General features: G+C 42.1%; 3 protein-coding genes across 4 annotated transcripts; 2 read left to right on the top strand and 1 right to left on the bottom strand.

The window, feature by feature from the left end:
• The first annotated feature begins 4,755 nt into the window (after positions 1-4,755).
• Positions 4,756-9,822, top strand: btbd3a (BTB (POZ) domain containing 3a). The gene is made up of 5 exons (XM_010889245.3): positions 4,756-5,087; positions 5,859-6,108; positions 7,012-7,102; positions 7,642-7,760; positions 7,993-9,822. The coding sequence occupies exons 2-5, from the start codon at positions 5,960-5,962 to the stop codon at positions 9,023-9,025; spliced, it is 1,392 nt and encodes a 463-aa protein (XP_010887547.1). The 5' UTR covers positions 4,756-5,087; positions 5,859-5,959; the 3' UTR covers positions 9,026-9,822.
• Positions 9,823-9,824: 2 nt separating this feature from the next.
• On the bottom strand, positions 9,825-17,368 carry esf1 (ESF1, nucleolar pre-rRNA processing protein, homolog (S. cerevisiae)). The gene is made up of 14 exons (XM_010889246.4): positions 17,277-17,368; positions 16,178-16,635; positions 15,603-15,967; positions 15,378-15,491; positions 15,145-15,254; positions 14,897-15,049; positions 14,118-14,232; positions 13,691-13,868; positions 12,832-12,993; positions 12,199-12,326; positions 11,808-11,898; positions 11,622-11,707; positions 11,331-11,483; positions 9,825-10,570 (listed from the first exon to the last, which is right to left on the bottom strand). Exons 2-14 carry the CDS (start codon positions 16,608-16,610, stop codon positions 10,208-10,210), a joined length of 2,451 nt encoding a protein of 816 aa, XP_010887548.2. The 5' UTR covers positions 16,611-16,635; positions 17,277-17,368; the 3' UTR covers positions 9,825-10,207.
• Positions 17,369-17,480: 112 nt separating this feature from the next.
• On the top strand, positions 17,481-22,811 carry ndufaf5 (NADH:ubiquinone oxidoreductase complex assembly factor 5). Of its 2 annotated transcripts, XM_010889247.4 has the most exons (11): positions 17,481-18,056; positions 18,138-18,178; positions 18,258-18,321; positions 18,419-18,466; positions 18,632-18,735; positions 18,882-18,921; positions 19,258-19,455; positions 19,585-19,645; positions 20,308-20,391; positions 21,203-21,285; positions 22,234-22,811. In XM_010889247.4, the coding sequence occupies exons 1-11, from the start codon at positions 17,739-17,741 to the stop codon at positions 22,318-22,320; spliced, it is 1,128 nt and encodes a 375-aa protein (XP_010887549.2). In that variant the 5' UTR covers positions 17,481-17,738; the 3' UTR covers positions 22,321-22,811. The 2 variants fall into 2 exon arrangements, with proteins under 2 accessions (XP_010887549.2, XP_012990816.2); XM_013135362.3 differs by lacking the exons at positions 17,481-18,056; positions 18,138-18,178 and having other exon boundaries at positions 18,271-18,321; positions 18,419-18,516.
• Positions 22,812-23,127: the final 316 nt, after the last annotated feature.

Consider the following 23,127-nt stretch of genomic DNA (forward strand, 5'->3'; position numbering starts at 1 on the left):
TGCTTGATTGCAGGAGGGGAAATTGTGAACATTTTCCCCATGACTATTCCAAGGCTTTTTGTATGACTCAATGGGTTTGTTTTGACAGTTGTATCAATCTAAACAGCTTTACTTTACCATTCTGCTTTTTGCTGTCTAATTTTTTCCCTGTCTCATTTCCACAATATTTCAAACAGAATGCCATTATATTGTGAATACCTCAGGATTTTTTGGAGATTTTTTTTTTAAAACACTTAAAAATCAATTAAATGAATAAAAAAAACTTCCAAAAAGTTGCTTGATGTTACATGGGTCTTTATTGCCTAAAGCTTGCCATCCTCATGACTGTAATTGTTATATACACTCACCTAAAGGATTATTAGGAACACCTGTTCAATTTCTCATTAATGCAATTATCTAATCAACCAATCACATGGCAGTTGCTTCAATGCATTTAGGGGTGTGGTCCTGGTCAAGACAATCTCCTGAACTCCAAACAAATGTCAGAATGGGAAAGAAAGGTGATTTAAGCAATTTAGAGAGTGGCATGGTTGTTGGCGCCAGACTGGCAGGTCTGAGTATTTCACAATCTGCTCAGTTACTGGGATTTTCACGTGCAACCATTTCAAGGGTTTACAAAGAATGGTGTGAAAAGGGAAAAACATCCAGTATGCGGCAGTCCTGTGGGCGAAAATGCCTTGTTGATGCTAGAGGTCAGAGGAGAATGGGCCGACTGATTCAAGCTGATAGAAGAGCAACTTTAACTGAAATAACCACTCGTTACAACCGAGGTATGCAGCAAAGCATTTGTGAAGCCACAACACGCACAACCTTGAGGCGGATGGGCTACAACAGCAGAAGACCCCACCGGGTACCACTCATCTCCACTACAAATAGGAAAAAGAGGCTACAATTTGCACGAGCTCACCAAAATTGGACAGTTGAAGACTAGAAGAATATTGCCTGGTCTGATGAGTCTCGATTTCTGTTGAGACATTCAGATGGTAGAGTCAGAATTTAGCGTTAACTGTGCAGGCTGGTGGTGGTGGTGGTGTAATGGCGTGGGGGATGTTTTCTTGGCACACATTAGGCCCCTTGGTGCCAATTGGGCATCGTTTAAATGCCACGGCCTACCTGAGCATTGTTTTTGACCATGTCCATCCCTTTATTACCACCATGTACCCATCCTCTGATGGCTACTTCCAGCAGGATAATGCACCATGTCACAAAGCTCGAATCATTTCAAATTGGTTTCTTGAACATGACAATGAGTTCACTGTACTGAAATGGCCCCCACAGTCACCAGATCTCAACCCAATAGAGCATCTTTGGGATGTGGTGGAACGGGAGCGTTGTGTGTGTGTGTGTGTGTGTGTGTGTGTGTGTGTGTGTGTGTGTGTGTGTGTGTGTGTGTGTGTGTGTGTGTGTGTGTGTGTGGCTGTTGGCCAGAAAGTGAAAATAGATTTGCTAAATAATGTAGCTAATGTACTTTTTAAACATGACTAATGTCATTTTCTTAATGACAAAAGATTGATGCATTTCTTTGAAATTGTTTCATTTGTAAGTTCCAGCATGTTGAAAGTTGGACTGCCTAGTGTTACCAATGTGATTCTGTCATAAGTCTGGACTGGTTAATGGTAAATCCAAAAGCCACCATCCTCAAGTTCATGGGGCGAACTGGAAGAATAAAAAAGAAAATTTGGGGAGCATACTTGTTTGGGATTCTTTGGGTGTAGCACATTCACATTTCTGTACCTTGATTAACATGTTACCCACTGTCCCTTTTGGCCCTTCTAACGATGGGTTTATTGAGTTTTTGATGGGCCAGCTCTTCTGGCTCCATACACCTGAAAGAGACAGCTCATTTGACGCCTGAACGGCTCTTTTAAAAAAAAACCCAGAAACAATGAAAAAAATGTGTAAATCTCCAATGTAAAGGTGAAAATGTAGGCTAAAATTATGTTAGTGTGTGGAATGCACATTCAAATAGGCTGACATTACCCTAATGGAAAAATGCATGAGGAACACAGATGCCCACCCCCCCTATCGAATGTTAGATTCTTCTGCACGGATTGGGGAGGATAGAATATAGACTTCTAAAAGTTCTCATTAAGCATTAAAGGCCAGTCATTTTACTATATTACTAATAGGCTGTCAACTGATTGAAATAGGTAATGGGTAAACTAAGAAATGTTACAGAAGTATTATTTTAACTTTGTTCTCTATAATGGTGTGAGTTGATACAGACCAACAGACAATTAGGCAAACATTGAAGTCATAGCGATGACAATTCATATAACAGACACCAGTGTAGCTCTAACACATTAGACAACGGCAGTCTCTAATAACATCACTAGGATAGCTATGTTAAAAACAGCTAAACCTACCACTGCACTGGTTTCTATAACACTGGCTGGAGAACTTACGTCCATCCACTCAACGTCCACAACTTGTCCCAAGTGGAACTCTATTAAAGACCTCATCTCTGAAGAGAACGGGGTGCCAATTCTGGTGCACAAGGCTGGGATGGGCTACAGGACAATAGGGAAGCAGCTTGGTGAGAGGGCAACAATTCTTGGTGCAATTATTAGAAAATGGAAGAAGTTCAAGATGACGGTCAATCTCCCTCGGTCTGGGGCTCCATGCAAGATCTCACCTTGTGGGGCATCAATGATCATGAGGAAGGTGAGGGATCAGCCCAGAACTACATGGCAGGACCTGGTCAATGACCTGAAGAGAGCTGGGACCACAGTCTCAAAGAAAACCATTAGTAACACACTACGCCGTCATGGATTAAAATCCTGCAGCGCACGCAAGGTCCCCCTGCTCAAGCCAGCGCATGTCCAGGCCCGTCTGAAGTTTGCCAATGACCATCTGGATGATCCAGATGAGGAATGGGAGAAGGTCATGTAGTCTGATGAGACAAAGAGAGCTTTTTGGTATAAACTCCACTCACTGTGTTTGGAGGAAGAAGAAGGATGAGTACAACCCCAAGAAACCATCCCAACCGTGAAGCATGGAGGTGGAAACATCATTCTTTGGGGATGCATTTCTGCAAAAGGGACAGGACGACTGCACCGTATTGAGGGGAGGATGGACGGGGGTATGTATTGTGAGATCTTGGCCAACAACCTCCTTCCCTCCGTAAGAGCATTGAAGATGGGTTGTGGCTGGGTCTTCCAGCATGACAACAACCCAAAACACACAGCCAGGGCAACTAAGGAGTAAGAAGCATCTTAAAGTCCTGGAGTGGCCTAGCCAGTCTCCAGACCTGAACCCAATAGAAAAACTTTGGAGGGAGCTGAAAGTCTGTATTGCCCAGCGACAGCCCCGAAACCTGAAGGATTTGGAGAAGGACTGTATGGAGGAGTGGGCCAAAATCCCTACAGCAGCATGTGCAAACCTGGTCAAGAACTACAGGAAACTTATGATCTCTGTAATTGCAAACAAAGGTTTCTGTACCAAATATTAAGTTCTGCTTTTCTGATGTATCAAATACTTATGTCATGCAATAAAATGCTAATTCATTACTTAAAAATCATACAATGTGATTTTCATAATTTTTTTTTTATTCCGTCACTCATAGTTGAAGAGTACCTATGATACAAATTAGACTTCTACATGCTTTGTAAGTGGGAAAACCTGTTCTCCCCACTGTAGTGGATAAGCGTGTTTCTCTGCTTTAGGTGAGCTTGCAATCCATTATACTCTCCTGACATGTTGCTTGCATTGTCATAAGACTGGCCTCTACAGTTTGACAGGTCCAAGCAAAGGTCGTTCACCATCGCAATGGTGCAGTCAGCTCTCACCCTTGTGGCTTTGAATTGGCTCAAATGATAGAAAACGTTCAACAACCCAAACCACAGTCCCTCACTGAGGAGGGATATTTTGGTCTTCTATTGTGAAAAGTAGAATGCTCTTCACAGAATCCTTAATGTTTCCCCACAACGCAGGGTCAATTAATTGTGAATCCAAATTTGTGGTGATCATCTTCCAAAGGCAGAGTCCTGTTGCAGGGCCTCGTGATGGGTGGTAATTCAAGAAGATCCGATGGCGAGGCCGTATTGCAACTGCTAATGCTCGCTTCCAACTCCTCGCTAGGATTAACATTTGTGCTAATGTTGATATCAAGCATAATGCTATCTTCTGTCTTCTTTAAAAAACTAGAAATAGCAGGTACCTTCTTTAACAACACTGTCGCTCTTACATCTTTTTATTTTTTATGTTTTGATTTCAAAAGTCCACTGGGCTTTCGATCCATGGTTGCTAGCCAGCAGTGGCTGACAATGTTGACTAAACTACGTTATGTTATTTTATTTAACTTTGCTCCCCTGTGACCTACACAATTTGAGCAGTGTGCATTTTGATGGGTGCTTCACTTTGCGAGTAATTCAATTATCTACTTACATGTCAAATCATTAAACATTGTTGTTGTTATTGGTCACAGTCAATAATAAAAAATGCTTTTGAAAATGAACTTGAGTTTTGCCACTGTGGTCTCCTTGGTGATTTGTGGCCCCGGGCATGTGCCCAGTAGGCCCATGTGGTAATCCGTCTCTGACTACAGCTAGCTACAAAAGTTAGTCAATGGAAACTTCCTTCGTTGATTAGAAAACAACAGATCTTTTTGAAAAATCATACACACCAAAAGCCAACATGCCTAGTGCTGAGAACAGGCTGAGTGTGGACAGGGCCGAACCCTTGTGAATGTATCATGGGCTTTAAGATTTAACTTCTTCCTATTAGATGTATCCAGTAGGTGGCAGTATAGTGAGAAGGACGGCTCAGATGGAGAAGGCTGCAGCTGGATGCCACTGGGACAGGATGCTATTGTCTATTTTGGTTTTACTTGATATCGAGAAGAAAGCTCTTTTCTACGTATCTTCATACTAATGCATCTTTCGCCTCATCCAGTCAGTGGCCATTGCCAATTAGGACCTGTTACTTTAAATGTATAGCAAAATTCGTTTGACTGTCTACAGTAGTATGCTGTGTAACAAGCTTGAAGCTAGCAACTTGAATTTGAATGTGAAAACTTCATAGAAGAAAAACGTCGGTCTCGGTCGTAACACTTATAGCTTCAATAATATAGAGCTCAAATGCGACAGGTAAGAAAGTGCCACATCTGTCTATAGAAGTTACAGTACCTTACCTTTATTTGCTTACTTTACTGTATGCTGTACTGTATGTATCAAATAGCTTTCGACGTTAGCCATTTCCTCTACTTACCGTATCACAACTCGTCAGCTACTGTCTGTAGCTAACAAGTAAACTAACACAGCTTCAAGCTGGTTAACAGATGATATAGCTAGCTAACTAGCTAGTTACAATAGTTAATTAGTCTTAAATACGTAAAATATTGTGAGTATTTGTACAGCTTTAAAGTTTTGCTGGCGAACAGCAGCTTAACTTTAACTTACTGCTTTGTTAGCAATGTTACTGTGGGTGTTTTAATTATGGTGTGTGTAATTTGCATGTACTGTAGTGTATAGCACTGTATTGTTTGTCAACCTTGCGTAGCTAGCTAATTCAGACTTAACGTTACTAGTAGTAAACTGTCCGTAACTACTTAAGTAACTATCTTGACCTGTTGTGTACTTTTCCATCTGCTACATTAGCTAGTAAATTGTGTCAATTTAGGCTCTGACTTATGGCTACGATTACCTATCTGTATCGCTAAGGACTTTGTTTAGTTACATTAGGTAGCTAGGTAGAGAAAAGTTTAGTTGTTTATTGTTTTTTTCTTATGAACGGTTAGACGCCTGTACTGTAGCTAGTTAATACTGTACTTCGAGGCTGTTGTAGTTCAATAGCAACGTGTCTCATTTGATCACATTGCCTCTTGATCATTATTTTTGTAACTATATTGTATTTTCCAGTGTTAGTAACGACTATCAAAAAAGACCAATTAAGACTGCCTCAACAATCGCAACATTAAGCCTGCCATGAGATCATCCTGACGCGACAGAGTGGGGAGAAGATGGCTGCAGAGCTCTTTCCCACCAAGAAGCTGGCCCCAGCATCCTCAACCAGCACCACTGAGCAGCAATACCAGCAACAGAATCTGAATAACAACAACACGGTTCACAGCGGCAACTGGCAAGGGCTTTATCCTACCATTCGAGAGAGGTAGGCAGACAGAGTAATGGGTCTGGCTTGACATAAAAAAACATGTATCGCTGTCTTCAGTAATACCGTTCTCCAGGAGTCAGACATAAAACTGAATACCCTTGCAGCAACAGGGGGCATGGTTTCCTATACTTGCCCTATACGACCTATAAATTCAAATGTATAATTTTAATGAATAATTACCCATGTGCCTATTTGTTAATGAAATCATGTCACTTAAGAATTTACTTAGTTATTATCTGCCAGTCTTCCAATCTGGTTATTCTGGGAGTGGTGGTGTTACTTAAAATATTAACTGGGAGAAAAAGAAAAAGCAAGACAGTTTGTGTAGTCAAAGAACTTTCTGCATATCTTCATACTAAAGCGTCTTTCACCTCTCCCACATTTAGAATTGCCATTTGTACTTGTATTTGCCTTCATTACACGTCCCACTTGTAACAAACATTATACTTTATACTTGTACATTTTCTGCCCTCTTCTAATTGCACTTCTGGTTAGATGCTAACTGCATTTCGTTGTACTGTACTCGTTCAATGACAAAGTTGAATGTAATCTAGTGACAGAGTAAAGTTTATTTGGTGGATGAGCTGTGTTTTATTCCGTTGGATAGGATAAGTGGGACAAGATCCACTAACCAACCTAATAGGTAGCGGGTTTGGTTGAGAGGATTTGTTGCTATGATATCTTATCAGACTACAATTCATGCTCTTTCAGGAGCTGAAAACTCAGTTTGCTTATGTTCTGGTATGACAAGAGCTTGCAAGGTTACTAATCCAGCTTTCTGGAATACCCATCTGCTGAATGCAACCCAGCTCTTGTATGTTTACACACTGACCATTCAACAATGCCAACCCCACAATTACATTGTATGTTATGCTAATCACATGACTTTGCCTTTCACAGGAATTCAGTCATGTTCAACAATGAGTTGATGGCAGATGTTCATTTTGTTGTTGGCCCCCCAGGAGGAACTCAACGTGTACCTGGGCACAAGGTAATTCATCTTTCTGAAAAGTAAAAAGGGTTTTACACTGAAACTAGACTGTGGTCAAAAAGAAACTGTAATCCATGAGTTTTATTTAAACGGTCATTAAAAGCTTCGGTTAACTTTTAATGAACTAAAAACCAGCGCAAGTAACCAGGATGTGTGAGGAGGCTTAAAAATGTTTACTTGTTACTAATATGGATTTTAGCTTGCGGCTGGTAGAGTATTCTGAATTTGTAACGGCTGTTTAAAGAATTTAATCGCACATTACTTGTCTTGATCATCAGACTACTTTCTGGCTAAGGAACCATCTAACATGAAATGAGTGACATTCTCTTAAATCTGTCTAATGCATGGGAGTACTTTACTGGAAATGTGTTGAGGTAGTGACAACAACACAGGGAATAGACGTTTGTATGACACCGTTTGAGTACCTTTGTATCCTCTGTAGCGGTACTACATTGTGTCCTTCTCTCTACCTCCGGTCCGTCATCCCATCAATATGCTTTCTCTTGTTTTGACTCATGTGACTCCATGTTATCCATCAGTATGTACTGGCTGTGGGGAGCTCTGTGTTCCACGCCATGTTTTACGGCGAATTGGCGGAGGACAACGAGGAGATCCGCATCCCTGACGTGGAGGCTCCCTCTTTCCTGGCTATGCTGAAGTAAGATCCCGTCACATCAGACGCAGTCGGTGTTCATTGTACATTTCAGAATGAGGGAGGCTTTAGTTCAATTGAAATGTAGGCTCATTTTAACATAGGTCATGGCAGTGGTAAGGTATTAAGTGTTTGGTATTGTAGCAGCTTGACCTCACGGACGACACGTTTAAGTTCATTTGTAGAAACGCCCACGGCAAGTCCTCGTCTAGACTGACTCTTGACTGTGGTCCGTCAGGTACATCTACAGTGATGAGATTGACCTTTGCGCCGACACCGTCCTGGCCACACTCTACGCCGCCAAGAAGTACATCGTGCCCCACCTGGCGCGGGCCTGCGTCAACTTCCTGGAGACTAGCCTGAGCGCCAAGAACGCTTGCGTGCTGCTGTCCCAGAGCTGCCTGTTCGAGGAGCCCGACCTGACGCAACGCTGCTGGGAGGTGATCGACGCCCAAGCGGAGCTGGCGCTGCGCTCCGAGGGGTTCACGGACATTGACTCTGCGACCCTGGAGAGCATCCTGCGCCGCGAGACGCTCAACGCCAAGGAGATGGTGGTGTTCGAGGCGGCGCTGAATTGGGCGGAGGCCGAGTGCCAGCGCCAGGAGCTGACACCCACCATCGAGAACAAGCGGCTGGCGCTGGGCAAGGCCATCTACCTGATCCGCATCCCCACCATGGCGCTGGACGACTTCGCCAATGGCGCGGCACAGTCGGGCGTGCTGACGCTCAACGAGACCAACGACATATTCCTGTGGTACACGGCAGCCAAGAAGCCTGAGCTGCTGTTCGCCAGCAAGCCGCGTAAGGGCCTGGCGCCCCAGCGCTGTCACCGCTTCCAGTCATGCGCCTACCGGAGCAACCAGTGGCGCTACCGTGGCCGCTGCGACAGCATCCAGTTTGCCGTGGACAAGCGGGTGTTCATCGCCGGCTTCGGCCTGTACGGCTCAAGCTGCGGCTCGGCTGAGTACAGCGCCAAGATCGAGCTGAAGAGGCAGGGCGTGCCGCTGGGCCAGAGTCACATCAAGTACTTCTCAGACGGCTCAAGTAGCACCTTCCCAGTGCGATTCGAATACCCTGTGCAGATCGAGCCGGACACGTTCTACACGGCCAGCGTCATCCTGGACGGCAACGAGCTCAGCTACTTTGGCCAGGAGGGCATGACGGAGGTGCAGTGCGGCAAGGTCACCTTCCAGTTCCAGTGCTCTTCTGACAGCACCAACGGGACAGGGGTGCAGGGGGGTCAAATCCCAGAGCTCATCTTTTATGCTTGAGGTTTTAACACACCACTTCCCTACTGCCATAGTAAATGCACTACGTTTACCAGGGAGGGGTTGTACATGGCTCTTACCAAGATTGTAAAGTTAAAAAAAAAAAAGATTAATTGTGGTGGTTCTTTTGTTTGATATTCAACGATTGCCTTATGTAGAATGAAGTGGATGTTATTGACTTGAAGCTGGGTTGCTGTGACCAAATATTTTTCTTTGTTCAATGAAGGCATTTGTTCCTAGAACATACGACAGTCTTGTTTTACTGTTCACAGTTGTCATTTCAACTAAACTGTTAAGCTAAGTATGTTGTGGGTATTTTTACCTCAAGCTGATACATTCCTACTCTATTTTAAGAAAAACACTTCAACTTGAATGCAATATTTCAAACGAGAAACTACATTGATAAAGTAAAATATTTTCAGACTTGATATAGTTTTGATGTTGCAATTAAATTTTTATATCTTTAAAATGTGTTTTTGTGATGCTTTATATTTGTTACCTAAGTATCCCTTTGTGTTTTCTGTGTAGATAAATAACAATATAAACCTGTGAGGTTTAAATTGTAAACATCTTGCATTTATAAATTTATGAACACAGTTGTAACTCTTGTTGCACTACTATTGGTCCCTTTTTGAAATGGGATGGCCTTTTATCTTGCTTACTTATACACTTTTTTAAAGTAGGTGGAAACCTACATTGACATTGTAGATTTCAGTGGCAATATGCCAGTGCTGTGAGTTTCAGTGCCAAAACTTATGAATGTGTACCATTTAAATCTGAAATAAAATCAAGTTCTGCTATCTTGTGTGCAGTGTAGGTTTTTTTATAATGTCTTAAAAGGAGACAAACTGAACTGAGAAAAAACAGGCCAAACATTTCCTGTCACCTTAATGGCACTTCAAGCAGGAGTAAAACTCCAGCAATCTTTACAACCAACATTTACTGCTGGCAGTACCTCAGAACATGGTTTTAAAAGTGTGTCAAGGTCTGAGCTATTCTAATGATACCATCAACTTTGTTCCTGACCAGGCCACTTAATAGTTCATGCCACACACTGAGGCCTCACACACATCAACGGTATCCTCCCAAACACACTGAAAATGTGCAATGTAGCAGATTGCTGCTGTTGAAGGGCATAGCCCATAACCCCTTTGACACAGATTTAAAAAGTCCAGTCACAAAGTTCTACATGGTCTTCTGCTTCTTCCGGGCTTGAAACTGCTCTGTTTTGCTCTTGATAGACCTAATGAGGAGAGACAGACTGGGGTCCATTTTTTTGTTTTGTTCAGCCACTGCCGGACATGTGCCATCTGTTTCCTGTTTCTCTTCTCCCATTTCCTGCTTCTTGGCCTGTGTTTCCTGTTTGGGAAGGTCTTGTGAGCCCTCAGGCTTCTGGTCCTGGTCGCGCTGATGCGCCTCCCTGCGGCGCTGCTTCTCAGCCTGAATGCTCTGGGTTCCTTTGGTCTTCTTGTAGCCTGGATCGGATGGGTCTAGATTGTAGAGGTGGGAGGTGAACATGGCCTGGAAACGAGGGTCCTTCACATCCACCTATCAGAGACAGAATGGGGCAGGTGTTAAGACTGAATAAGTGTAAACTGGTGTTTTTTTGTGCCACAAACAGAAGGTCCTTAAATTTAGGCTACTAAGATGGTCTAAGAAGGAGACCCTGTCAAATAAGTTAGGCTCCCTACCCCATCCTAACACTGTTTCTTTGAGACAAAAACTGAAGAGTTGGGCTGAGACTACAGGACCCAGTTAGATGTCTTGTCACTATAGAGAAAAATCTTTGTTTCTTTACCTGTAAATGTTGGTGCTCATGAATGATAATTACACGAGAGGACACTTTACCAGTGAAATGTCCAGGCTGCATTTGCGTGCCAACACACTGAATCTCAGTTTCGGGAGAATGTACATTTATCTTGAATTAGAGTTGTTTTAAATGATGAACAGTGAACCTATTTTACAGCAGATGGTGGTAAACTGTAGTTAGCCTCTGTTTTGTTTCAATCAAAGCACATTTTGCCTGTTGAGTTGGGTTGGCTTCATGTGTGGAAATAACGAATGCGTAGTAAATGAACTTGGGCCGTGTTTTGATGGGTACCAATCCCATGTGACCACATTTCCCCCAGGGGATAACACTGAGTGACAGAGCTGTTCGGCAGTATTTAGACTGTTTTCTGAATTAACTGATCTCAATGGCAGACAATAAAATACCAATGTGATATGAACACAGACCTGAAGTAGAACACTGCCCATTGAGTACAGGCCTTTTGTTTGCCATGAAAGGAAACAATAAAGCGTCTCTGACCTGGAATTCGTCCTCCTCCAAGCAGGCGCTGTCCTTCTTCAGAAGCTTCTTCCTCTTCTTCTTGCTCAGGTTCTGCTCCTCAACGATCTTATCGTAGTTGAAGTGTTGGTGCTTGTTGTCGTCCTCGTCTTCCATGAGCAGGGCCATTTCAGCCTATGAGGAATAAGTATTGTTCACAAATCAGCTTCCTCACAAACGTGGTCAGGACATGTGTTCAGAATACCAATACAAATATTAATTCCATTATATAATTCCTCCACAGTAAACAATCTCCAGGACTCTCCTACATACCTTCTGTTTCTCCAACTCCTCCAACTCCTCAGGGGTCTTCTCTTCCACCTTTTTGTTTTTCTTACCCTTTCCTCTCTTTTTCAGATCTGTGAGATAAGTGGAACAAAGCCATGGTCAAATAATGCATGAGAGCATTTAGGGGATGTGAACGACAGTGTGTTCTAGTGGCCCGACTACAGAACTTACCGGTAGAACCGAGCTCTTCGGCAAAGAATGGATCGTTTAGGTCAACATCCGGAGGAAGCTCATCATCGCTGAGGTCTGACTGATCGGACTCCTGAAGGAGGGGAGAGTCACTCACCAATACAGTATGCTTGCACTTGTTTTACTATACCCAAAGTCCTCACAAATAAGGTAAACCATGGGAGAACTGTCAAAGTCAGGATGCTTATCTGGTTTTCAAAACAGTTTTAACCTTAGGGCTAGATAAGGGGTACTGTTAGGATTAGGAGTTACGGTTCTTGGGATTAGGTTTAAGGCTGGGAAGTGTAAACTGTTGTTCCTTAAAGGCCTAGTGACACCAGCGTGGGCATGTCAGAGAGACATTTAACAACAATCTCTAGTCTACTGATCTCACCTGCACTCCTTTGGACTTTTTCTTCTTTCTCTTCTCCTTCTTCTTCTCCAAGAAATTTTCCCAGGGAGTCATTTTGTCCTTCCCTTCAAGCTTCTTCTTCACCAGCTGTTCAGTTGTCTCTTTCAGTCCTGAGGTGAGGAGTATGTTACTGTGAGGACTGAGGAGTATATGCAAACCATTTTCGTCTTTGTCACCCAGTTTGCTACACTGCTATCAGCATTGGGATATTGCCTATTAGAACGCACAGCTCAGATGTGCTATGGGGCTGAACAGTCGAAGCACAGGGATGTGCATTTTTGTACAAACGGGGAGATTGTAGCGAGTCTCCCTACAGAGCCACGTAACAATTCTTATTAAGGGGGTTAACCCTATTAGTGTGATACATAGCGTTCAGGTTTTATGCCAGCGACCCAGATTCTATTTGTTGCCTCACCATTTGCTACAAGACCAAAAGGCAAACATCTACTTTTACTGTTAAGTTGTTATTGTTATTTTGCTTTTAGTTACGCTCTCTTCCCTTTAAAGAATTAAACCGATAAATCAGATATGTATATCCTTTCAGAAAGAAAAACATGCTAAACATACAGAATAAGGAAAGCCTCCAATCTGAAAATCCAACGTTAAGGGACTTACCTGGCACCCAAGTGATTTCCATCTCCATGCCTTTGTCCTCCTTCTTCTTCTCCTGCTCCTGGATGATCTTCAGCATCTCTCTGTATTTCTCTATCTGCTCGGTGCTGCTCTTCCCTTTCTTGGTCTTCTTCTCCAATTGAATGGGCTCTTCTGGCTGTTTAGCTAATTGAGCAAAGAATTAAAATCAATACAACAAATATACACATACTCTGTTGTACACAGGGATAGGAGTCTTTCATTTTCAAGACAATTTGATGCCGATTTATAAACATTGGGTCAGATTCTAATACTCAATACAGTGCTGTACGGTTTGATGAGGACAAACAAATTCAATGCAATGCAATTTGATTCAATTCGATTAAAAGAAATTGGTGGCCAAGTGAGCATACAAGCTGCACCAGTGAGATGAACTGACTTCAATGTGTGTTTGTTGGTACATGATATGTCTATGGTTTAAGTAGACATCAACTGAACTATATATGACTCAGAATCTACAACCACGCTATCAGATTAGTTAGATATGCATTTTATCCACCCCTTGATCCGAAATTTTCATCACCTAGTGAGGTAATCCTATTTGCAGTTTTATTGTTTTAGTGTGCTATCCTGTTTTAATTTGGGAAATTAGCTATATACATATCCTCTAAAAAATAAATAGCACAATTTTGGATTTCACAATGTCTCTAATTTGAATGGTTTTTAAATTTGAACAGAGCTTCTGCATCTACTGTTAACACAAGCATGCAGTGATTCTAGATAGTTGTGCATTTCTTTATATGGGTGTAATGGTTTAAAAGGCATCTTATTGAAGCACATCGAAATCAAATCCCTTAATGACAGATATATGGTTCCTTCCTACCCTCTGGAAGATTCTCTTCCTTCTCTTGCGCCTCCATCTCTTCACCCTCGTCGTCGTCTTCTTCGCTGGAGGAGGCCAGGTAGGCGTTGAAGTCCATCTGCAGCAGCTCATCCTTGTCGAACTTCTTGTTCATGGCAGTAACGCGCTCGTGGTCCGTCTCATCCCAGGTCACCTCCACCTGGCGCGATCAACGCACATTCCATCAGACACTTCAACCCACCCCTGGAAACAACCTACTGAGCTACACGGCATTCTAAGAGCCTCGATGTCCACCCGTAGCCATTTTAAATCACGCCCATATAGTCCAACTGGCTCTCCATGAGCACCTGCTTGCTACTGTTACAATGAGGTCCAGAAAAAGGTAATAAATAAGGTTATATTTAGGATGAGGATTAGTAGTGAGCCCATAAGAGGGTCTGTGCCGCACCTTTGAAGTGGCAGCCGCCGCGGAGGTGAAGAGCTTCGGGGTGTATGCGGAGAGGTCCACGTCCGTGGCCGTGTCCTTCGGCTCCTCGTCGAACGTCACGTCGTCTGGGATAAACCTGTTCCCACAGGAGGAGGGCCGTGACCACGGGAGTAGCAGCACCGCGCATAACACCGACGTTTGGGACAAGCCACCAGCACAGGCAACGGTATCACGGCACTTAGCGTGTGCAATACCAAAGCAACGACCTGCTTATTGAAGACTCGTAGGGTTTCTCGCCTCTGATGCACATTATTTAATTGTACCCTATGAGCCATCATCATGTTGTTATGCGTTGTGTTGTGCAAATTAAATTTAAATAATACTGCTTTGACAGGTAACTATGGTATATCTATCGGTGAGATGCTGGGTATGCCTGCTTTCTTTGGAGGACAACCTCCTTACAGCACATTGCGTTACTAAATTCTGTTGCATTTTCTTTTAACAGATTTCATTCCTGTGTACACATCAGGTTTACATTGTCATAGCATGATCATGATAAGGTCAATTATGGGCAATTCAACAAAATCCTTACTTGACCGTTCCCTCATTGAGTGCAGGGATGTTTAAATTGTGCAGTAGCAAATAGCAAGACTACGGGCATTAATGAAATATCATAACCATATTTTCTATATATCTGTATCATGTGTCATACATGTCACAACGTTCAGAACATCATATAACATCATTATAATGATGATGAACCACACGTTTTTAATATGAATCCAAGTCTTTTCCTTTACCGGAGATCCAGAATGGAGCAGCTGCTCTCATACTCAAAGCCGTCACACTCCTGGTAGATTTTAGTCGCTGTATCAGTTGAGTCGCATTCCACCACGGCATAATAGTACTTCAGCCGTTTGAATTGATAGTCGCGCATCTTTTCTCTGTAAATCCTGGAATATAGAAACACAAAATAAAATACAGGTTCCTTTGACAAAAAAGGAATAATAGGGGATGTCTGTGTAGTAACGTTGTAGCTAGCTCGTACTTCTCCTCCTCAGTGTCTTTCTCTGGATCCTCTGGCAGGGCCATCAGCTCTAAGGGCCCCTGGGTCTGTTCCTGCTGAATCCGCTCTTTCCCAAATTCTGAAGGGAAGATCTAAACCAACACGTTCACACACACACACACCACGTGTGACTTTGGTCTTGGGTGATGCGGTGACACACATACTAAGATTGAGTGACAGCAGACTGGAGGAGAGCTATGGCGGCAGAGCCTCACCTTCACGGAGAGCACGACACCCCCTTTAGGCTTGAATGAGTTGAACAGAGCCAGCAGGTCCTTGGCTTTCATCCGGTCCCAGTCCATATTACAAACAGCAATCCTTTGGGTTACCTGTTGAGGTGGGAGGAAAAGCAGACACTGAAACATGCACGTGTCCCGTTAGATGCCGGAGGGTAATTAGTAGAGAGCGTCCCTCTGGCCTACTGTGACTCGGCTACAGACCTCCTCGCTGCGCGGTGCGTCCTTGCACAGCTCCCCCCAGTCGTGCTCAATCTCCGTTTCCTCACGCCGCAAGATGGCTTCCACGTCATCCTCGTCGTCCTCGTCCGAGCTGGTCTCCACGTTGCCTTTCCCCCTGGCCAGATCCGGCCCGCTGCCGTCGCTGTCCTCGTCGGACTCCGAACTGGACTCATCCTCTGAGCCGGACTCATCCTCTGAGCCGCTCCCCACTTCACTCTCCTCGGATTCGTCATCGTCCTCGTCTTCGTCTTCACTACCGTCTGTGACAGTGCCCACCAGGTCCACATCTCTTTCGGCCTGTTGCTCTTCGTTATCCTCCTCTTCGTCTCCTGTTAAAACAGCACGGTCTGATGCCGGCAAAAAACGCAGAACAAAATGCACGGACTGAATGCAGCAGCATTTCAAGGACTGAGTAAGGAAGTCAAAAGAAAACAATCATATTCCCATAAAGCTTCATTAAAACTCAGCGCCCATTTGTTAATAGATTTGCTTTTGTGGGGGTCCTTAGAAGGAACGCGTGTAATGGGTCAAACAATAAGGTAATTTCTTCTTCTTACCCTCTTCACATACTCGGACCCCTCTGACAGGCTGGTCTTCTTTGGGTCCACTCTGCATGGGCTCTGAACCTTTACCTTTTCTTGCTGGCTTTTCAGGATCTGCTGCTTTCTCATTCACTTCCTCCCTAGGGTATGCTTTAGCTTTTGTCTTCTTTTTTTTCTTCTTCTCTTCTTTATTGTTCCCATCCTTCTTTTCCTCCTCTGAGTCAGAGAGATTGTAGAAACGCTTCAGATCCTCAGAAGAGGTGTGGTTGATGGGTCGACCACGTTTGTCGACTGTGTACTTGAGCTTGAACCGATCCTCATGGAACATGGCCTGGAAGCGCTTGTCAATCTTTACTTTGTGCTCTCTCTCAGGCATTTCCCAGAAGCGCGGGTCCTTTTTCACTTTCTGGAAGCGGTCATCAACGCTTTGGCCCTTTTTGGAAGCCATGATGGCAAAGTTGTTGGCAGAGTATCTGCAAAGTGTAAAAGCTAATTAAGTACAGTTTTTTTTTGACAAACTAAAGTAAATGTTGGAAAACGAATGAAAAAGACTGTGTTGTTATACAGTCTGTTGGTTTTCCATCTTCTTGTCTGCCAAATATTTAGGCATTGCTTGTAAGACTATGGAATATGTCACACCTGCAGATCTAGTACTATTTAAAGTGTGCTTTAAACACTGTAGATCAGATCCTAATGGAGGCCAATGTTACAGTATTTGCTTTTGAAACTCAAAGGTTCTCTAGCTAGCTAGCTAGGTACAATCTGAAATGGTAGTTAAGATTGGCTCTTCTGTAACATTAATAGCCACGAAACACAATGGCTCATATTAGCATGACATTAATTCCTACTCTGACTAAGTCTCATTCACTGTAGCTCCACCAAGCAATACCTGTGGAACAATTTATTATATGTAGCTAGTTATACTTATTGCGTTTCAGCTAACAAGCCAGCTAACGCACTAGACATACGAGTTAAACATTTTGATAAAACACATCTGGAGCAATTATAGAATCGGAAGCGCAAATCTCGGAAGCGCAAATCTCAAATGATTATGATATATATTTAGCAGAGATAAAAGATAGCAAAATATGTATTTAGTGGCATCAAGACTAACCAAAACAACAGCTTCAGTGAAATTACCCACGTGTTCTCCCAGCATGCACCACTTTTGTGAACGTCATTAATCTTCTGCCATTTTCGTGTACGGCAAGCCAAGCCGTACATTATTCTCTAATGCGAAACTACATTTCAGTCAATATTAAATTCACCATGTTTTGAAATGGTACAAAATCCAGTACACCTACCAATATAAATACATTATTTTATACTTAAATGAAGTCAGCAAATCCTAAGTTCGCTTTTTACCACAAGAATAATTTCGTTCACAGACAGAAACCCGGTGCCATATTTTGTTGCCACTTAGGAAGAATCCAGTTCCACACTTTTCATTTGTAGAGTTGTGACGAGGTCATTCAATGTGGACGGACGAGACAGGAAGAACAAGACTAGACGGATTTGTTATGGTTTGACATGTATTGCTGTTATTAGAGGGTAATTTGGCAACAAAGTTGTTAAAATGAACAATTCAATAGTTAGTCGTTTTGTCAATGGTAGTTGTGTCTGCACGAGAGTTTTTAAAATATGCACCAATAGAGTTCTAGACCCGGAACATGCAGTTCACTCACACAGAAATATCACGACGGCAAGATTTCCACCGATGAATGACATTGTGTCATTTCCCAAAATTCGGTGTTCTCAATGGTCGGAATTTCAAAGGCAGTCATCTGGCAGGGCTGGAGGTACAATGAATGTATTTGACAGGACTATGAAGAGAAGACAGAAGAAATGGGCTGCATCACAAGACACTGACAAATACGACTATCTGAGGGATGAGGTATGGGATTTATCTTGTCCCCGGCTCCATACGCTATACATATAAGCAACTTGTACTAATACTATTTATATTAATTTGCAGGTTGGCAGCAGAGTTGCAGACCGGGTCTATGACATTGCAAGGTACTGCAACATAGCCTAAATGTGGATGTCTCTTTGAGTGGGATGTCGTTTGCTGACTTACAGGGCTTATTTTCCACAGAACATTTCCGTTGGCGTTAGACATTGGCTCTGGGAAAAGTCACATTGCTGAGCATTTGCAAAAGGTAACCATATTCACCTTATTGTTGAATGTGGTAAGCATTAACTTACAATATTTATTAACGACTTCATGCAGTATATTGCATTGTTTTTATTTCTTAGGAAGTAGTTGAGCGGCTCTTCCTAACGGACATCTCCGAAAAGGCTTTGGTGGGTTAACCAAAATGTCATAGTTGAAATGATTTGAACCGAGACCTCAGGTGATACTAAATGCTTGATTGACGTACACATGCAATGTAAAACCAGAGCACTGATAGTGGACCTTTATGGGGAATTTCGTGGTTGATTTTATGGATGTCCCTTTTTGCTCCTCAGATTAACACAAGGCAAAGTGAGATCCCCACCTACTGTGTCATGGCCGATGAAGAGTTTCTGCCATTTAAAGAAAACACGTTTGATCTGGTGGTCAGCAGTATGAGGTGATTAGGCCTGGTTTGTAATATATGGAATATAGCATTCGTCTACCACCCTCTCAGTAATACCTCCTTCCCAGTCAAACCTGCCTGGGTTTTTCATGCCTTGCTCGCAACTTGCAATTAAATAATATACGACTTCACCCATTCAGCCTACACTGGATCAATGATCTTCCTGGAGCTTTAAGACAGGTAATTATCAGCCTTGTACTCTTTATTTTCTTAACATTTATGGTAATTTCCTAGACTCTAACATTTAAAGCGATTTCTGTTACCGAGCGCATGCATAGGGAATTGCATACAGGGGAATTGAGCCCAAAACGCTGATGTTGCAAGTGCCATGTGCTAGCAACGGACCAACACAGCAACTGTGTAAACTACTTCATCACTCCATTGCCTTGGATTTTCCTGCCAATTATAGTTTAACATTCTCATAACAGCTACACACGGGATGCTAAATTTAAACAGCCCCAGTCCGCCAGTCTTTATCTGTCGCTCTGTCATGCTGATACCTCTTTCTTCCCATAGATCAACCAAGTCCTGAAGCCGGATGGGGTGTTCATTGGGGCGATGGTTGGTGGGGAGACCCTGTACGAACTGCGCTGCTCCCTGCAGCTAGCTGAGCTTGAGCGCGAAGGGGGGTTCTCCCCCCACGTGTCCCCCTACACGGCCGTCACAGACCTGGGCAACCTGCTGAACCAGGCGGGCTTCACCATGCTGACAGTGGTGAGGCCAAAGCGTCCTGGCCTAAAGCAACATACACCGTAAAACCATAGCTGTGATCAGAGCTGTTAGCTAGAATTGATATTGATGACACAAGCAAATGCATAATATGTGTTGTTTTTTTCCCCATAGGACATTGATGATATTCAAGTTCACTATCCTGGAATTCTTGAGGTCATGACTGACCTGCAAGGTAAGCCTACAGTATACAGTACATTCCTGATTACATTCACGTTATATATCCGAGTCTCTGATCCAGAGCTACTTGCAGTAGTGATCATATGTTTTCATACTGGCCCTGCCGTGGAAATGGAACCCACATCCCTGGCGTCGGTTGTGTCATGCTCTGCTACACGTCCTGGGTTCTGTTGTCCAATAGAAAGTCTGCATTTTAGGATGTTGCTATTGGTATTACACCAAACTCATTTCTGAATGAATACATAGTGTAGAATAACGTCATTACTATTTTATTTTATTTTTATTGCAGGTATGTTACGGACATTTTCTAATATAACAAAGCAAAAGTATCTAGATATTGCTCTGGATGCGTTAATGTTTGTCTTGCTCAAACTGCCAGCAGCACATTTCAGACTCTGCTGTTCTTTCAAAACGCTGGGATGATAAATTGGCTGGGATCCGTATAATCCCATAAGTTTCTAATCAGTAGTTTCTTGGGAGTGGGATTTCCACATATTCATACAGCTAAAAGAATGTAACAGCTCAAGCATACTTCAATACCTTTCTGAAAATAAATTGCAGTGTAAAAATACTGCATGATGCTAAGCAAATAAAATGATCTAACGTGCAATTAAGCAAATATCTTATTAGGTTTTCCCCTTTTCCTTGACTCTCCAGGTATGGGGGAGAGCAACTGTGCTTGGAACAGAAAGACGATGTTGCACAGAGACACCATTTTAGCTGCAGCCGCCATCTACCAAGGTGAGCAACATCGGGACTATAGCCATGTTAGAAATGAAGTACAACATCCTGGCGATCGCTAATATCCTTATTCTTCTTATATTGTCTGCCTCTGTATTTTCTTGCTCATTGTAGTCTTAAATGTGTTCAGATCTTGAAATGTCTTCGTTGTTTAATTTCTTTGTTCTGTAATTTTATTTGACCCTCCCGTACATCTTAAATTCTCATATTTATAATATATGTATAATTTGGGGGTTTGACTTGTAAAAGTTAAGTTGGTCGCCAAGCAATGTCATCAGGTTTAGGTCAGAAGTTTAGATTAATGGAAGCGTATAGTTAACTTAATTCAAATGTTAATTCAATCCCACATTGCATTTTCATTTTCCACATTTGCCTGCATTATTTCAGTCAATATGAAAATTAAAATGCAATTTTCATGTATTGGTATGCACATTCTCTGTCAATATTAAAATGTTAATGAAAAGCCATTTGGCATTTAATTTTCAAAGTCATGTCCCGCTTTGTGGGACATAATTCAAATGTTTTCCTAATCTATAAAATCTATAAACATTTCAAAAATCTAAAACATAATTTCAAGCAGCACTGAATGAAACTTTTGGTTTAGAATAGTGATCTCTATGTAGAGTTTGTGTAGAGCTATGGGGGCCTGCAGCATTTTATTCCAGCCCAGTAAAAACACCACCTGACTCAATGAATCTTGACGAGCAGTTGAATCAAATGTGTTGGGGCTAGGCTGGGTTTTATTCCATCACAGCCTGCTTACCCAGACCAGGTTAGCGTTGGATTGTAAAATGTGATTAATTCCCCTCAGAGATGTACGGCAGTGAGGATGGGTCAGTTCCTGCAACTTTTGAAATCCTCTACATGATTGGTTGGAAACCTCATGAGTCACAGGTGTGTAATCTGAAACCCTTCCGCCAAGTTTTTGTAGAAATATACTGTTTATGTGAAATTGCTAGTGAAAGCCTTCACACCCCTTGCATCGCCACATTTTTGCTGTCTGACAATAATGTCTAAAATAGCATTCCATGTGAATATCTCTTCTTTTATACACTACTTGCTCTATATTTTTAAAGTGGAAGAATGTTATAGAACAGCCAATACATTTTCTTACCCGAGAGTTACTACACAGTGTTACTGCTTTTGGCAGCCATCACTGCTGTGAATCCTTAATATCATATTTGAACAAGTTTAGCAACATAAGGTGTAAAATTAAGGATTTTGCATGGATGTTAGAGCTTAATTTTAACATTATTTACCAATAAAGATTGCACCATAAAGAACTCAGAAATAATCTATTGTGTGAACAATTAAGGCTCTGCTAACCAGGCAAGATCTAGAGAGGCAAGCACAATAAGCTGTTTGAATTTGGAGGGTTGTTCAAAGCTACGAAACCCAAATACATTATATGCATGTATAGCATCACTCTCCTATTGAAGCAGGAGCCTGGGCGTTAATATGAAGACCCTGCTTCCATAAACAAATGCTGATTTCTTGGTCAGGGCTCGATTGGAATCAATATTGGAATCGATAGTAGAAAAAAAGTCATCAGTAGAAAAATGGTTATCCTGGAGGTGATAGGTACATCATTCTGGAATTAATGGCAAAAAAAAAAGTTTGCTCAATATTCTTTTTTTTTAAGTATATACATTTCTATGGGGTTAAAGTATAGATTCATAATTTTTAAATCAGAATATATTCATACTGATTTTGACGTTACAGAATGAGAACACACTGATCTAGTCCCTACCGATTACGATTATAGTCATGCAGCCAGTAGAAGTTCAATGGTAACACAAGGTATAAAGATGCAGGGTTTAATGTTGTGTTACTCCTTTGCAGGCAAAACCAGCTAAAAGAGGCTCTGCAAATGTGTCATTTGGGGAACTTTCGAAGATTGCTCAGCCATTACCCGAAGACAAGTCGTAGAAGAGAACACCTACAATAGCAGCAATTAAATTAATGTAACAGTTCCTGTTATTGGGGAACTACTAGACAGTAAACCAGCAATAGGTAATTTGAGATGAAATGATGTCCCTAACAAACTTCCAGACCTGAGAGATGTTCACCCATGTTTATCTCCACCAGTGGTGTGTTTCCACCAAACTGCAGGAAAAGCATTGTATAATGATGTTGTGCTCATCAAACTTTCTCATGTACTGAATATAAATGTATGGTTTGACTTGTTTCCATTGCATTTTCAACTCTACATGAGGTTTGTCAACAGAGTTGGGGTGTAAGGGATTACAAGTAATTACAAAAAAACAGTAACTGTTACCAACAAAAATAATGGAATCGGATTACAGATACTTTTGAAAAAATTTATGATTACTTCAATTGGAAAATAATATGTGCGCGAAATAATTATGACACATTATATGTTTGACTTTATTATTGAATGTTATAAAAACATTGTTATTTGAACCAAAATATGAATTTCGCGCCTCAGTTGTGTTTGTGATCATCATGCGCGCAAAGGTGGACGCGCATAACCAATTTAGTGACAGAGGAAGTGCTAGTTTATATTTCTCCGGTTTTGGTTGGTTGGATGGCTGGTAAAAACAGTATATCTTTGATTATATTAGCCGAGTCCTATGAAATGTTATATAGTTATCTACTCAAGGCATTATTCTCAGAACATTGATAGGCCTACCTGTTGTTATATCTTTTCAGGTTTCAAGCTTTATTCTACAGCCAGGACGAGTTGCACCGAATAACTTTTAGAGGAATTGTTTA

This window comes from Esox lucius, chromosome 9 (assembly GCF_011004845.1).
Source record: "Esox lucius isolate fEsoLuc1 chromosome 9, fEsoLuc1.pri, whole genome shotgun sequence".
Classification (NCBI taxonomy): domain Eukaryota; kingdom Metazoa; phylum Chordata; class Actinopteri; order Esociformes; family Esocidae; genus Esox; species Esox lucius.

What these genes read in the sequence shown, in the direction of transcription:
- btbd3a (XM_010889245.3), top strand. Translation starts at nt 5,960, where the DNA reads ATGGCTGCAGAGCTCTTTCCCACCAAGAAGCTGGCCCCAGCATCCTCA. An exon ending in TATCCTACCATTCGAGAGAG is followed by an intron (nt 6,109 to 7,011) that starts GTAGGCAGACAG and finishes TGCCTTTCACAG; the next exon opens with GAATTCAGTCATGTTCAACA. An exon ending in TCTTTCCTGGCTATGCTGAA is followed by an intron (nt 7,761 to 7,992) that starts GTAAGATCCCGT and finishes GTGGTCCGTCAG; the next exon opens with GTACATCTACAGTGATGAGA.
- esf1 (XM_010889246.4), bottom strand. Translation starts at nt 16,610, where the DNA reads ATGGCTTCCAAAAAGGGCCAAAGCGTTGATGACCGCTTCCAGAAAGTG. An exon ending in GGAAGAGAATCTTCCAGAGG is followed by an intron (nt 12,994 to 13,690) that starts GTAGGAAGGAAC and finishes TTGCTCAATTAG; the next exon opens with CTAAACAGCCAGAAGAGCCC. An exon ending in GGAAATCACTTGGGTGCCAG is followed by an intron (nt 12,327 to 12,831) that starts GTAAGTCCCTTA and finishes TCCTCACCTCAG; the next exon opens with GACTGAAAGAGACAACTGAA.
- ndufaf5 (XM_010889247.4), top strand. Translation starts at nt 17,739, where the DNA reads ATGAACAATTCAATAGTTAGTCGTTTTGTCAATGGTAGTTGTGTCTGC. An exon ending in ACGACTATCTGAGGGATGAG is followed by an intron (nt 18,057 to 18,137) that starts GTATGGGATTTA and finishes ATTAATTTGCAG; the next exon opens with GTTGGCAGCAGAGTTGCAGA. An exon ending in TTGCTGAGCATTTGCAAAAG is followed by an intron (nt 18,322 to 18,418) that starts GTAACCATATTC and finishes TTTATTTCTTAG; the next exon opens with GAAGTAGTTGAGCGGCTCTT.